This window comes from Bubalus kerabau, chromosome 9, assembly GCF_029407905.1.
Source record: "Bubalus kerabau isolate K-KA32 ecotype Philippines breed swamp buffalo chromosome 9, PCC_UOA_SB_1v2, whole genome shotgun sequence".
Lineage (NCBI taxonomy): Eukaryota > Metazoa > Chordata > Mammalia > Artiodactyla > Bovidae > Bubalus > Bubalus kerabau.
This window is the reverse complement of record NC_073632.1, coordinates 91,777,460-91,790,963: the sequence shown is the minus strand read 5'-3', so window position 1 is coordinate 91,790,963 and position 13,504 is coordinate 91,777,460. Positions and strand designations below refer to the sequence as shown.

At 40.6% G+C, this 13,504-nt stretch overlaps 1 protein-coding gene across 2 annotated transcripts in view; it reads right to left on the bottom strand.

The window, feature by feature from the left end:
• The window catches only part of GRM1 (glutamate metabotropic receptor 1), a 431,554-nt gene that overhangs the window by 4,016 nt on the left and 414,034 nt on the right, over positions 1 to 13,504 (bottom strand). Inside the window, exon 8 of one of the 2 annotated variants that reach the window (XM_055535887.1) lies at positions 4,965 to 5,025. The exons of the other annotated variant lie outside the window; for it this stretch is intronic. Within the exon in view, the coding sequence (XP_055391862.1) occupies positions 4,965 to 5,025 (61 nt within the window). Of the gene's footprint in view, positions 1 to 4,964; positions 5,026 to 13,504 lie in introns of those variants that run through there. 2 annotated transcript variants of the gene reach the window in all.

Below are 13,504 nucleotides of genomic sequence, written 5' to 3'. Positions count from 1 at the left end.
CAGAGCTAGTCTGACCTAATTCAATCAGTAGGCTTAGATAAACAAAACATTGTCCAGTTTCCATATATGCTAACAAAAAGGGCAACATTGTATTCCTGGGACTGAGTTCACCCCCTTGCTCACTGACTTGCCTTGTCTTCTTCCTTGTACAGGAGTCCTCTATCAGCCTCTGTTTAAATCCTTTGAAAGGCATTATTAATCATCTTGCAGACAGAGATGATCACAGTTCAGTTCTGTTTCATCCAATACAATATTTATTCTTGTGAGGGGAGATTTCCACCCCAGCAGTCAAAGTTAGCAGCTTTCCTTCCCCTCAGAGTCTTGCTCTAGATTTTCTGTAAAGTACTGTTTAATTAGAAAATAGTCCTAATGCCCTAGGGACTTTACCAGATTAAGAAAATTAGATTAACCTTTTTTTTTTCAAGGACAAAATAAATTGCTTCCTAAAAACCAGAGATATTGGAGGGAAAGCATCATTTCATAGAAACTACAGCACAGGGTATAAACGTTGGTCCTTCTGCATTAGTTATCTTTAACCTATGGTCAGCAGACAGCTTGAATGGTCCATGAATCTACATGTGCATTAAAGCATTGTTTTTAGGCTAAATCAATATTATGTCCTTGTAGATTATATGCTGCTATTTTTAAATGCAAAATGCTGTTATTGATAAATTGTACTTCTAGATACAAGTGTAACTAAGTTCTGAGAAGCTGTTTTTGGTGTGTTTTGTGTTCAGGCTAATAAAGGTACAATTACTATCACAGGTTCAGGTGAGTATTTGATAACTGTTTTGGTATGAAAACTGATTATCCTATTTGAAAAGGTTAGGAACTCATTGCTATGATATTAAGAAGAGAAAAATGTATAAAATATGGGGCAGTAAAAAGCAATAAATACATTATAAAGATGCAATATTATTATGAAATAATACTTTTATTTAATCCAAGGTAGCTTTAATACCTTGTTTTTCAAAGCTGCCGGCTTCTTTCTTCTATTATTTAATGTTACTTGGTTCCTTAATCTTAGGAAAAGCAATCTGATTTAGAAACACCACAAAATTGTCAGAAAGCACCTTGTCAGAAGATACCTTGAGTGGCTAAATATATTTACTGATACTGAAGTAATTGGAGGAAATTGCTGTTAGGCCTGGGAGGGACTAGAGACAGGGAGGATGAGATTTCCACCCCACAGGGAGAGTCACGCAGAGCTAAGAGGGCGGAGGGCTGCAATTCCAGCTCCAACCCGCTCAGGATTTTGCTTTGGTTTGGTTTTTCTTTCATGAGATAAGTATCACAATCCCTCCCCCACCCCCCAAACAGAAGACCCACTATTTACAGCACTTTAGAGAAGAGTTGGAAGTGGGTGGTGTAAACAGATTAGTATATCTTTGGCATTCAGAGTGATCCTGTCTGTTTTATTTGTTTCTGTAAGTACTAGTTACATCTGCAGAGTATGCTGCTCTCTGCTCCAGAGAGGCCTAAAACGGGAATACCAGTGGGTGGGTGTTTGAGATCCGGAGGAAAGCATCCTGCACAAGCTGCCTGAGGAGGAAGCTTGCTCAACACCTGTCTCCCTTATGTCCAACTCAAGTCTCTGCCACTGGGCTTAATAGCCACACAGCAGACAGAAGGATGGCTTCCAAAGAGCCCAGGCAAGGCGAGGTCTTCCCTTGAGGGGGGAAATCTCAGTCCTGGGAACCTGAGCAGGGTAACATTTGTTTTCTTTGAAAATGAAAATGGAAGCAGGAAATGCCACTGGGTCATAGAGTGGAGAGAACGGCTCACTAAGAAAACAAACCACAGCCACAGGCTTGCGGACAGCTCTGCTGTGACCCAGCAGCTGTGGCCAGGACATGTGGCCTTCCAAGGAAAGGCTGGTGTTGCCCTAAGGGAGACCTGCCTGGATGGGAGGGCAGAGCTGCCCTGTCCAGGTATCTCACCTCCGTGTTCTTCAGCAAGCTGGTACCAGAGTGCAGCTTGAATAGTGATCCTTGTAGCATCTCAGGTGTTGGGAACTGTTTGAAACCTTTTGAGTCAGACTCCTGTTTTCTTAGGCAACCCCAAGCTAGTCTTCAATACAAAGAACTCCCACTAACTCCAGCTTCCCTTCTTGAAAGCTTCCTCCCCTAAATCTGCATATTCAGTATATATTTTCTGGAAGCTTCTCTGAACATTCAAAATTTCTCATCTTATTGAATCAGCACTGCTTATAAGGTAGAGAATTTCTGAATGTGTCCGTGAAGACAAATGCTTTTTAATATTATGAGAACATGGAAGTTGCTGCTGAGATGAAGCCTTAAGTAACATTGTGAATTTTATCCCTCTCCTTGCTGATTCTAACTTCATCCTAAGCTGGTCAGAAAATCATTTGACTTGCTGCAATTTACAATATTACAAAGTCTAAGTGTACAATCCTCCTTTGAGAATCTTCCGATCAATCACGTTGAATATCCTAAAGTTATATGATTTGGGATAAAAGACAAGATAAATAAAATAAGCTTGCTTTTATTAAGCATTGTGCCTTCTCCAATAAATTAATAAAGAAAAAGACATCTACAAATGAAATTAGCTCATCAAGGTCAACAGAGTATGGAGGAGCCCATAAACTTTGTCCAGGTTTAGGGTCTACTGTCTCAAGAAAACTGACAAATATATTTCCAACTGAAGAGTAGAATTCTGATGGCTTCTAAACTTTTTCTTTATTTAAGACTTTTTTTAATGTGGACCATTTTTAAAGTCTTTATTAAATTTGTTACAATATTGCTTATGTTTTGTTTTGGATTTTTTGGCTGCAAGACACATAAGATCTTAGCTCCTGGACCAGGGATGGAACCCACAGCCCCCGGCATCGGAAGGCAAAGTCTTACCTACTGGACTGCCAGCTAAGTCCTTAGATTTTTTTCTAAGTATATTTTAAATGGCCTTTGGCTGAACGTAATCATGATTGCTGGCTGAGGAAAGAAATTCTGGTGCCAACGTTTATTTATGACAACATATTGGTATAGCAGTGTTGTTTTAGCGGAGGTAAACCAGCTGTAGTTATATTCTTCCAGGAAGTATAGATGAGCCTAGATTATGTTCCTTTTGAAGAAAGTTCAGATGAAGCATTATAGTTTATTCTATGCTCCATGCTTCCAGATTTATCACTTTAATAGCAAGTCCCTTGATGCTCTTCAGCAGTACCTGGAGTCCTCACATTTGCCCTGGAAATACAGGGCAGCTGCATTGCTCTGCAGGGCCTATTCCTCACAGGCAGAGGAGATCCAGGCAGACCTTAAAGATCCAGTAGGCAGCTTTATTTCTATCACTAGTCCTTTTGCCTGGCTTGTTCACAAGATCTATGGAAATCAAAGGTCACAAAAAGAACATATATATATATTTTTGGGGGGGGGGGTGTTGGGGGACCAACTAAGGCTAAAAATAGCCAGTCTTATGCTATGGTGCACAGCTTGGAAGCTACTAGTTTTTTCCTGATTCTTTATTGTCTCCAGGAAGCTTGAATATTCTTATTTCAAAACTTCTTTATAATCAACCTGTTTGCTTTGCTGACTGCTGCACTATTTTTTGTCACCTACCATGGATGGACCACTTTCCACCTTTGTTGTTTTTAGGCACTCACCTTAAAGTCATGAAATGTTAGGTGCCTCTCCTCTCTCTCTGGCCCAGCTGTCATGACAGGACAAGCATGTCTCCTAGACCCATCAATTCCTTTTGACAGGCAGCCAGCAGCCGTCATCATCAGGATGTCCTTACTGTGTCCTTGATCAGACTCAACCCTTGATGCAAGAAACACTCAGTGCTTTTGGACTTGGGAGAATTAGAGAGAATGCATCCTGGAAGATGAGAGAGGCTCTGATCTCGAAGTGCAGAGTCCTCCCAACCGCACCTATTTCCCTCTAAGGGTCAGTGTGATTTGATCAAAACCACACTCGTTCTACTGGGACCTTTCCAGGGGACGTCAGAACATGATTTCCCAATGCACTCCACTGAGTGAAGAGAAGAGCCGCTAGGACCCCGTTCACTGGGCTCCATGGCCAGGCTTAGTAGCAAACATTTGAGCAAACTGGGCTCTTCTCATCTGAAGAGCTATTTGAGCCACAGACACCTCATCAGGGAGCTCCCTTCTGCTGCAGGAATGTGTACCTTTGACTCTCCCAGGAGTTTGAAGGGCTGTAAAGGAACAGCTGAGAATGACCACAGACTCCGTGCACAATGAATTGAACATGGTTTATGTTCTTTTGTTGACTTAAAGAGACACTGTCAAGATCTAAAGGTCAAAAATTGGACCAAACATGCACCGTTTTTATCAGATGGATACAATCTGATAAAAGCACTCCGAATTCTGGGGAAATAATTCCTTTCCTTTTGCAAAACTCACTTTTTTGGGGGACTCACAAAACTTTTGTTTTGTGCTCCCCGGGGGATAGGAGGCACCTAGCAGAGATGTATCTTGGTGCCCACCCCCTGGCTCCAACTGACATTATGGATTTCTTCCATCCAAATTATGGCTTTACTTAAATGCAGACAGGATCATATCAAACATTTGTGCAGCAGCAGCAAAAAAAAAAAAAAAAAAAAAAAAGCAAAGAAAAGAAAAGAGCTCTGTTTGCCCAGGAGAAGCTGACAAATTTGTAAAGGGGGAAAATTCACTTTCAAGCTTGTGAGTGGGAGTCACAAACAAAAGTGAACCTCTAGAATGGGAAAAAGTGTTGCATCTTGCATGAAAACATAAGAAAAAAAGCAGAAAGACTAACAACTTGACAGTGTCCTTTTAAGAACGATGGACAATCAAATTAAGGCAGTCGTGCAAACCATGGCACGTAATGGCTCCTCGTCCTTGATGGCATGCACCACTTCTGTTTCCATGTCAGAAAGTAGAAAAACCCAGGAGAGAGAAAGCAAGGGGCAAACCACTCTATTTTCCATGCAGCTTCTCTTACACATTCACTGCAGTGTGGGGGTTTTCAAAGCTGCACATGTGCCGACGGACACTGGCTGGTGGGCGAGAATTCTGGCTGCCTCTTCCTGAGGATTGAAAAGAAAAAGATACCCAGTGAGTGAGTGGTTACACACGTACATAGAGATGGCGATCACACCGCTCAGGCGGTGCCTGGGCGGGGGCAGGGCCAAGCCTGCCTCCCGAGCCTTTCTCTGGGTCACTCCACCTCCACATTCTGCATTTTCCTTGTCCTGCCCAGCTGTGTCTTACTGCCGGGACCAATTCTGAAAGTCACATCAGTGGAGTGCATTCTTTCCTTTACCTGGTGGGACCATCTCTTTTCAAGTGGCAGATGCTTTTTTTTGCGTGTGTATGTTTCTCCCAAATTGGCTCTTTTGCCTCCAATCTTGATACCCTCCTTTATTCTTAGAGGCAGTGGATTCCATCTGAATCTTTCAACCCACCACCCGTCTTAAAAAATGCTTACAGATTTACATCTTACACTGTGACTTTTAATTGTAGTGCTAATTTGACTCCATATTATGTTATCATAAAAGGAGTGATGTCACTTCACATAAAGTCATAGGTACCTCTTGGCCCTCACAAGATGGAACATATCCAGAGGTGGAAAGAAGGGAAGTGGCAAGAGACTGGATGAGCCTCCCTCCAGGGAAGAAATTCATCTCAGTCCCTGGTTGGATGTCTTTATATAGCACAGTCTGTGGGTCTGGTAAGTGGAGAAGATCCTTGACTAGACGTGTCAAGGCTGATGTGCCAGCCATGCACAGGTGGTCTTTTCAGCATTTGTTGGAGTGAGGCTACCTGGATTTCCCACAAGTTAAGGAAACATGAGCTTCCCTCTTTAGAAGTTGATGGGACAAAGCCATCTTAGTCTCATTCCATATTAAGAGGGCAGCCAATCACAGAAAAGAATTTAGGAAGAAGATGCTAAAGCAGAACCATCAGCAGGTGCAAGGAGTGGTGTGGATAAGGCTGCAGTCATGAAATCCGCTATAAGGCTTTCTCACAAATGTTCTCTGCCAATCGTTCTTGGGCCAATCTACCCCAAGATCCTGGTGACAATTATCCAGTGTTAATCAGAAGAGGACCACGACAGCTCCAGGCAAATCAAAGGCATTTGCCAACCTTCCTATCTCTCTTTCCTATCAAAGCAGGCAGAAGAGGGGAAGTTCAGAAGAGGGAAAGAAGAGGTAGAAAAAGATTTCAGGCTGAGGCCTGACATTGTTCTGGGAAGGAGAGATGTGAGTTTGAGATCTGAAACAAGAGCACTGTGGAATGTCTCTTTAATACCTGTAAGCAAGGACTCTAATCTGAATGTAGAAGGTGAGAAAAAAGATTTTTCATAGCACAGTTGAAGGTGAAGGAGAAAAATAAAACTGATCAATATGTACATTTCCATCAAGTTTAGACAATTCAGTAAACCATTTGAGAGCACACGATCTATCCAGGAAGATCTGAAATTCTCATCCAGAGGTAAGAACTTGAAATACTGGTATAATTTCATTTGCACTGCCCTAGTCCATTTACTCAAGAAAATTAGACAAAGAGATCATGTTTGCTATTGAATAAATCAAAGCAATATGACATTTAATTTGCCCACCTGCAGTCACAAAGGTCAAGAAAACATTAGTGGTAGATGCCCAGAAACAAAAATATGATGTTTGAATATATAAATGAAGTTATTGGCAGAAAAGGGCATTTCATCCGTAAAGTATTAAAAAACAATATCATTTCTCATGAAGGCAGAAAAAACACTCAAAGCATTTGGCTTTGCCTTGCTAAATTGCCTGATCCCCTTGAAGCCTCCAATTAATTCTTCTTTAGATAATGTCCATATGTGGCCTGGTCCAATAGTATAGGAAGACAGGACCCTGGCAGAGCTGATTTCCTGGCCTGTGACCAATATAGACACCGGTGGGTCTCTCATCAGAAGGGCTCTGAACTCAGGGTTTAGTGTTCTCAGTTCATCTTTTTGAAATTCACAAATGATTTTATCACTTAATTTGTGTTTTATAAGTGATGTTGCATGAGGAAACGGAGTGCATACGGAAGGGTTTAGAGCTTCACCTCACGCATAGTCCTGGCTCCCGGGACAGGTTTTCAGCTTCTTGCCTCCCTCCCTACCCCACATTCTTCTACTCTGGCTTGGTGACCAGAACCCATCCAGCCTCCCACTACCCACCCCTGCCCAATGATCACTGCCACCCTCCTCCCCTGCCAGGCAACCACCGGCATGGATGTGGGAGGATCAGATCAGGATTTGGCAACAAGGTCTTGTTACCCCACAGCATCGCAAGGGAGCAAGTGGCCGCGGCCATCTCCTCCCTGTACTGGCACGTCCTCTGTGCGTCTGGCAAGTAACAGGGCAGGGATGAGCCTCGTACCCCTCCTCCATGCAGGTACCTTGCCGGTCTCTGAGGTGGTGTTGCAATATCCTTGGGGGTCCCCAGTCCACCATGAGTTGGGGCAGGAGGCACTGGAAAAGGGGAGTTGTCCAGGTTTAGTTTCTGCATGGCATCTACCCAGTAACTGGCTGGAGGGGAAGCTGGCTGAAAAGAAAAGGCTTTGTATTTTAGTACTGTTAACATTTTTCCTTCTACGTTTTCAACCAGGGGCTCCAGGTCTTCATTTTGCACTAGGCTATGCAAATGATGTAGCTGGTCCTATCTGCTGAGATGTATGGATGATGATAAAAAGCATGGGGAAACATCCTGGCAGCTTAGAGGCTTGCCCTGCTGACATTAGCACAGGTGCACACAGTATGGCATGCCTGAACAGATCAGCAGTGGTGTCTCCTGGGAACTGAGGCAGGAAGCTCCCTTCTGTAGCTGACTTGAAACTACCCTTGCAGCTATAGATAGCTCCGTGGTTCCTTTGGAGGCTTCAACCATATTGATAGCTAAACTCTTTGCAGTAATTCCAAACAATACCAAAGCCATCTTTACTATTGATTGACATACCTGAAAAAAATAACAGCTTCTCCTTCATGGTGCCATTTCTTTAGTTTCTGACTTTGACTTTGTGTTGAAGTGAAATGTAAATGACCCATGTATACAGATGTTACTTTTATGTAAGAAGTGGATTATTAAAGGTTACAAGTCAAAAATTGAAAAGTCTGATTCCAATGTGGCCATTTTATCAACTGAATAAAATCTGAGTGAAGGAGCTGGACTTCAGGGTATTTTTAGCAACTGTAGAACCACGTATTCAACCAACCCCAGAGTCCGCAAGCCAGAGTAAAAGCTTGGAGGGAAAATGCAGCATATGGGGGCTTGTCAAATATAAGTCCCAAATCTGTGCTGAATCTTTTGGCAGAAATTGTGGATTTAATGAAACCCCAGAAGTTTAGTTAGAAAGATTCATCTTCAGTTTCTTCTGGAAGTGAATTTTTTTTTTCTTTTCTTTCCCCTCCCATACTTCTTTTCTTCCTTCCCTTCCTTTCCTCCCCTCTTCTCTTTCTTTCTTCAAAATCCCTTCTAGTTGTGTGCATAGCTTCTCCCATCTGTTACCATTGTCCACATAATCTTTCTGGTGAAGATTCTTGAGAGTCCCTTGGACTTCAAGGAGATCAAATCAGTCAGTCCTAAAGGAAATCAACCCTGAGCACTCAATGAAAGGACTGATACTGAAGTTGGAGCTTCAGTACTTTGGCCATCTGATGTGAAGAGCTGACTCATTGGAAAAGACCCTGATGCTGGGAGGGATTGTGGGCAGGAGAAGAAGGGGATGACAGAGGATGAAATGGTTGGATGGTGTCATCAACTCAATGAACATGAATCTGATCAAACTCAGGGAGATAGTGAAGGACAGGGAAGCCTGGTATGCTACAGTCCATAGGGTTGCAAAGAGTCAGATACAACTTAGGGACTGAACAACAGCAACAACATCACTCTTTGAGTGTACTTAGTCCCATATGCTTTGCTTTCATGTGTTATTTTCTTTACAGCAAGTCACCCATACATTGGTTTCTATGCTAAGAGCTATTTTTTACGTCAGCTTGAGAAGTTGTTACAGACAACTCTTATTCATTATAATATAGCAATAAGATTTCAGGCCAAGGATTCAGGAGACCAGATACTCTCCAACGTGTATTTGCCTCTTTCAGACTCAGTTTTTCATCCATAAAGAAGGATTGTTGATACAGTACATGTGAAAATGCTTCCAATAGCAAAATACCATCCCTGCTTAAGACATTACTAGAAATGTCCATGTAATTCTCCAGGCAAAAATGCTGGAGTGGGTTGCCATCCCCTCCTCCAGGGGATCTTTCTGACACAGGGATCAAACCTGCATCATTTATGTCTCCTACGTAAGTAGGTAAATTCTTTACCACTAGTACCACCTGGGAAGCCCAGAATACTGGAGGAACAAAATACAGACAAAAGATGGATATTTTAAGTCTCAGTGTGTATTTAAGTTAGACTAACTCAGAGTATCTCAAACATCACTTTGTTTTACTCATAAATTTTAACCACTTGCCTTATTCAGGAATTGTAATAGCTTCTAGTACAAAATAGTTTTCTCTCTAGAATTGTTTTCCCCAAAAAAACATGAGCAATATTGAATGGATGTATCTGGAGTGGGTAAAAGCTAGGTACAGAGCCAAGCTAGCTCTCTGTGTCCGAATCTGCATGTCTATGACAGGTTTGGAGGTGAGTCTTTTAGCGGAGATAAAATGGTCTATACAATTCCAGATGGTCACCATTGAAATAATGTGGCAGCTGTCCAAAGTAATCATAAAGATTGACAGAAACCACTCAAGACCATTTTTGTAGAAGATATCTATCTTTTTTGTTATAAATAAATGGGATAATTTGTACCTCTGACTGCTTTCCAAAGTCAAATGGATTTTTCTATTATCTGAATTTAAATATGTGTTTCTAAGCATTCATGCATCAGAGTGGAAAATAGAGCTGACTGTATATATAGACCTATTGTAACTGGTTATTGTTTTACTCTTCCTTATAATACCTGCACATCTAACTTAGTATAGTAAGGTTTTTTCCTATAAACACAATAATGTAGTATAAAATACTGTTCTATTTTAAAATATTTAATTGTAAAGATTTCTAAGTTAATAAGAGACTATAGAAAATGAGCTAATAAAATTCAACTCAATTACCACCATAGGTTTGTCAAGTATTAACATTCTGCCTTATTAGGGTTCCTTTTCTTTTGAAAACATCAGGGATAAATTTGAAGCACTCTGTATTATTCTTAACACCAATCCTCTTCTTTTCAAGAGAAAATTTGGTATATATCATACTTAGCACATACTAATACCTTTTCAACATGTATAGTTATGCATTAATAAATATTATTACCATTGTGATATGATTTAGCATGTTATTAGATTTCACATTCATAGCATCACACAATATTTCCATTCAGCAATCTGCACTTTTTTGCATAGTATTATGTTAATGTACTTAGCTCTAGTTCATTAACTTAAAGTAAATTGAATAAATACTTTATTATCAAGAATATATCAATTCTCCTACTGATGGCCATTTAGGTTGCTTCCTATATCCTGCTACTTTAAGCAATATTGTAGTAAACATTCTTGGTTATGTCTCCTTGCACACATATGAGAAAGCTTTTCTCTGGTGTGGATTGAGAAGTAGAGTTGATGGATTTTTGCAAATGCACAGTATTCTTTCTTATATACTGCCAAATTGCTCTGCAAAATGCTTGCAAATTTTACAGTGCTATATGAGAATCCCTGTTATTCTTTCTAATTCAGTTTGTTTTCCAGAAGTCTTTAAAATTGACTCTTTATTAAGAAAAATGTTTTAAATATATGAACATGGAAAAATGCTAAAATGAAACCCATATTCCTATTAGCCAGCTTTAATAATAGTCAATATGTATGTGAATCTTGTTTCATCTATACTTGCTATTTATTTTAAAGCAAATCTAAAACAGCATCATTCCATCCATAAAGAATTTAGTATATACGCCTGCCATACAGGTACACAATTTTATAATAAAAGGAAAAATATTTCCCAAAGTACATTAATTGGAGAAGGAAATGGCAACATACTCCAGTATTCTTGCCTGGAGAATGCCATGGGCAGAGGAGCCTGGCAGGTTACGGTCCATGGGATTGCAAGAGTCGGACACAACGTAGTGACTAAACCACCATGAAAGTACATTAATAGTGATTTTTAATATTTGATATTAGGTTTTCCAGGTGGCTCATTGGTAAAGAATCCTCCTGCCAATATGGGAGATGCAGGAGACTCAGGTTTAATCCCTAGGTTCCCTGGATCAGGAAATTTCCTGATTGTCTCTATATTTTTGAAGTCTTTATTGAATTTGTTACAATATTGTTTCTGTTATGGCTTGGGATTTTTTGGCCAAGGGGCATATGGGATCTTGGCTCTTGGCTTTGGCTCCTGGACCAGGAATTGAACCCACATTCCCTGCATTGGAAGATGAAGTCTTAACCGCTGGATCACCAGGGAAGTCTCATCTCTATATTTTTATTTTACTTTTGATTCTCAAATCACCATAGAAATAATATTTATGTATCATACTTTGTCAGTGAGTCTTATGTCTTTTTTAATCTATGGATGTCCCCTCTTCCTTTTTGCTTCCTATCTATTTGTTGAAGAAGCATCCAGATTATGAATTTTATGGATTGAGTCTCTATGTGTCATTTAACATGTTTCTCTGTTACCTGTATTTCCTAGGAATTATAGTTAGATCTGAATTCTTGATCCATTTCATGATCAATTGTATGGAGAGAGTAGTTCATTAGAGGTGGTGTTTTGTCTCTGTTATACCATATGGGGAAGAACATAAATTGGGTCTTCTAGTAATCACATTAAGACTGATCAGTGGATTTAAGGCTGTCAGCCTGATGTATAGATTATAAAACTCCCCATCAGTCTTTCATATAATTGTTTTAATAGACATTGGTGACATTATATAGATCAATTACTTTTTTACAAAACAATAAGATAATGCAATTATCATTTTATGACTCTTGAGAGTCCCTTGGACTGCAAGGAGATCCAACCAGTCCATTCTAAAGGCGATCAGTCCTGGGTGTTCTTTGGAAGGAGTGATGCTAAAGCTGAAACTCCAATACTTTGGCCACCTCATGCAAAGATTTGACTCATTGGAAAAGACTCTGATGCTGGGAGGGATTGGGGCCAGGAGGAGAAGGGGACGACAGAGGATGAGATGGCTGGATGGCATCACCGACTCAATGGACATGAGTTTGGGTGAACTCCAGGAGTTGGTGATGGTCAGGGAGGCCTGGCGTGCTGCAGTTCATGGGGTTGCAAAGAGTCGGACACGACTGAGCAACTGAACTGACTGACTGATACCTTCGGTAGCTGTTAATTAGATTTCTTTGTAACAGAAAAAAAACTTATCAGTTACTTAACTCCTCTGAGATAAAGTTCAAACAGAAAACACAAGCTCTATGGATGAGTCTTATTTATCAATGTTCAGAGTAATGATTTAGTTTTCTAACACCTCCAAGAGTGACCAGTGTTTCACCTGTGGGTCTGTTTCTATTGTCTGTTTCCTTTGTGGTATTTTTGTTGTTGTTATATGGCTCTCACTTTTCCATACCTAAACATATTTTATAAGATAAGACATTATAAATATATAAAATAAGATTCTATAGATGTTCTAAATGTCAGGGAATGTTTAACAGGAGGATTCCTATGTGCTGTTTCTCACAAGTCCTTTGTTTCTTTTTAAGTGGAACAGCGCTGCTCCCAGGAACTGAGCTCATTATGTGAGACAGGCTTGAATCTCCTTTAGTAAACATTCTCTTTACGACAAAACTGCTTAGTCTTGATCCCCTTTCTTGAGATATGGGTTGTCTCCTGACCTTGTGACCATTATTAATCCCTTGTTTCCTTGGTAACAGTTGCTGTACATTTGGTTTTCTGATCTTTATCATTGTCGAAAGAAATTTCTTGTACCACAGCCTTTATATACTCACAGAGAAATCATTAAAACACCTTTGCTCCATCAGAGCTTGGGTCCCTGTGTCTTTCTTTCTTTCTGTCTCTCTCTCTCTCCCTCCCTCCGGCTCTCTCACTTTCTTATCGTTGACTCCGGACCGCCAGGTCCCAGTCCATTAAATAACCCCAACAATAAATATATAAAGATTCTATAGATGTTCTAAAGGTTCTGAGTTATATCTACCACAGTTGCTTCACCATTTTTTTTTTCTAAGTAGAGTGGGACATGTGTGTTTGCAAAGTCACTTCAGTCATGTCCAACTCTTTGCCATCCTATGGACTGTAGCCTGCCAGGTTCCTTTGTCCATGGGATTCTCCAGGCAAGAATACTGAAGTGGGTGGCAATGTCCTCCTCTAAGGGATCTTCCTGACATAGGGATCGAACCCACATCTGTTACGTCCCCTGCATTGGCAGGCCAGTTCTTTACCACTAGTGCCACCCGGGAAGCCCAAGTAGAGTGGGACAAATTAACCTAATCCAATCAGGAATTGAGCTGAGCAAAGTTGCTTTGCAGTTTGTATAGGAATCAGTCTATCATAGGGCATATCCTTTCAA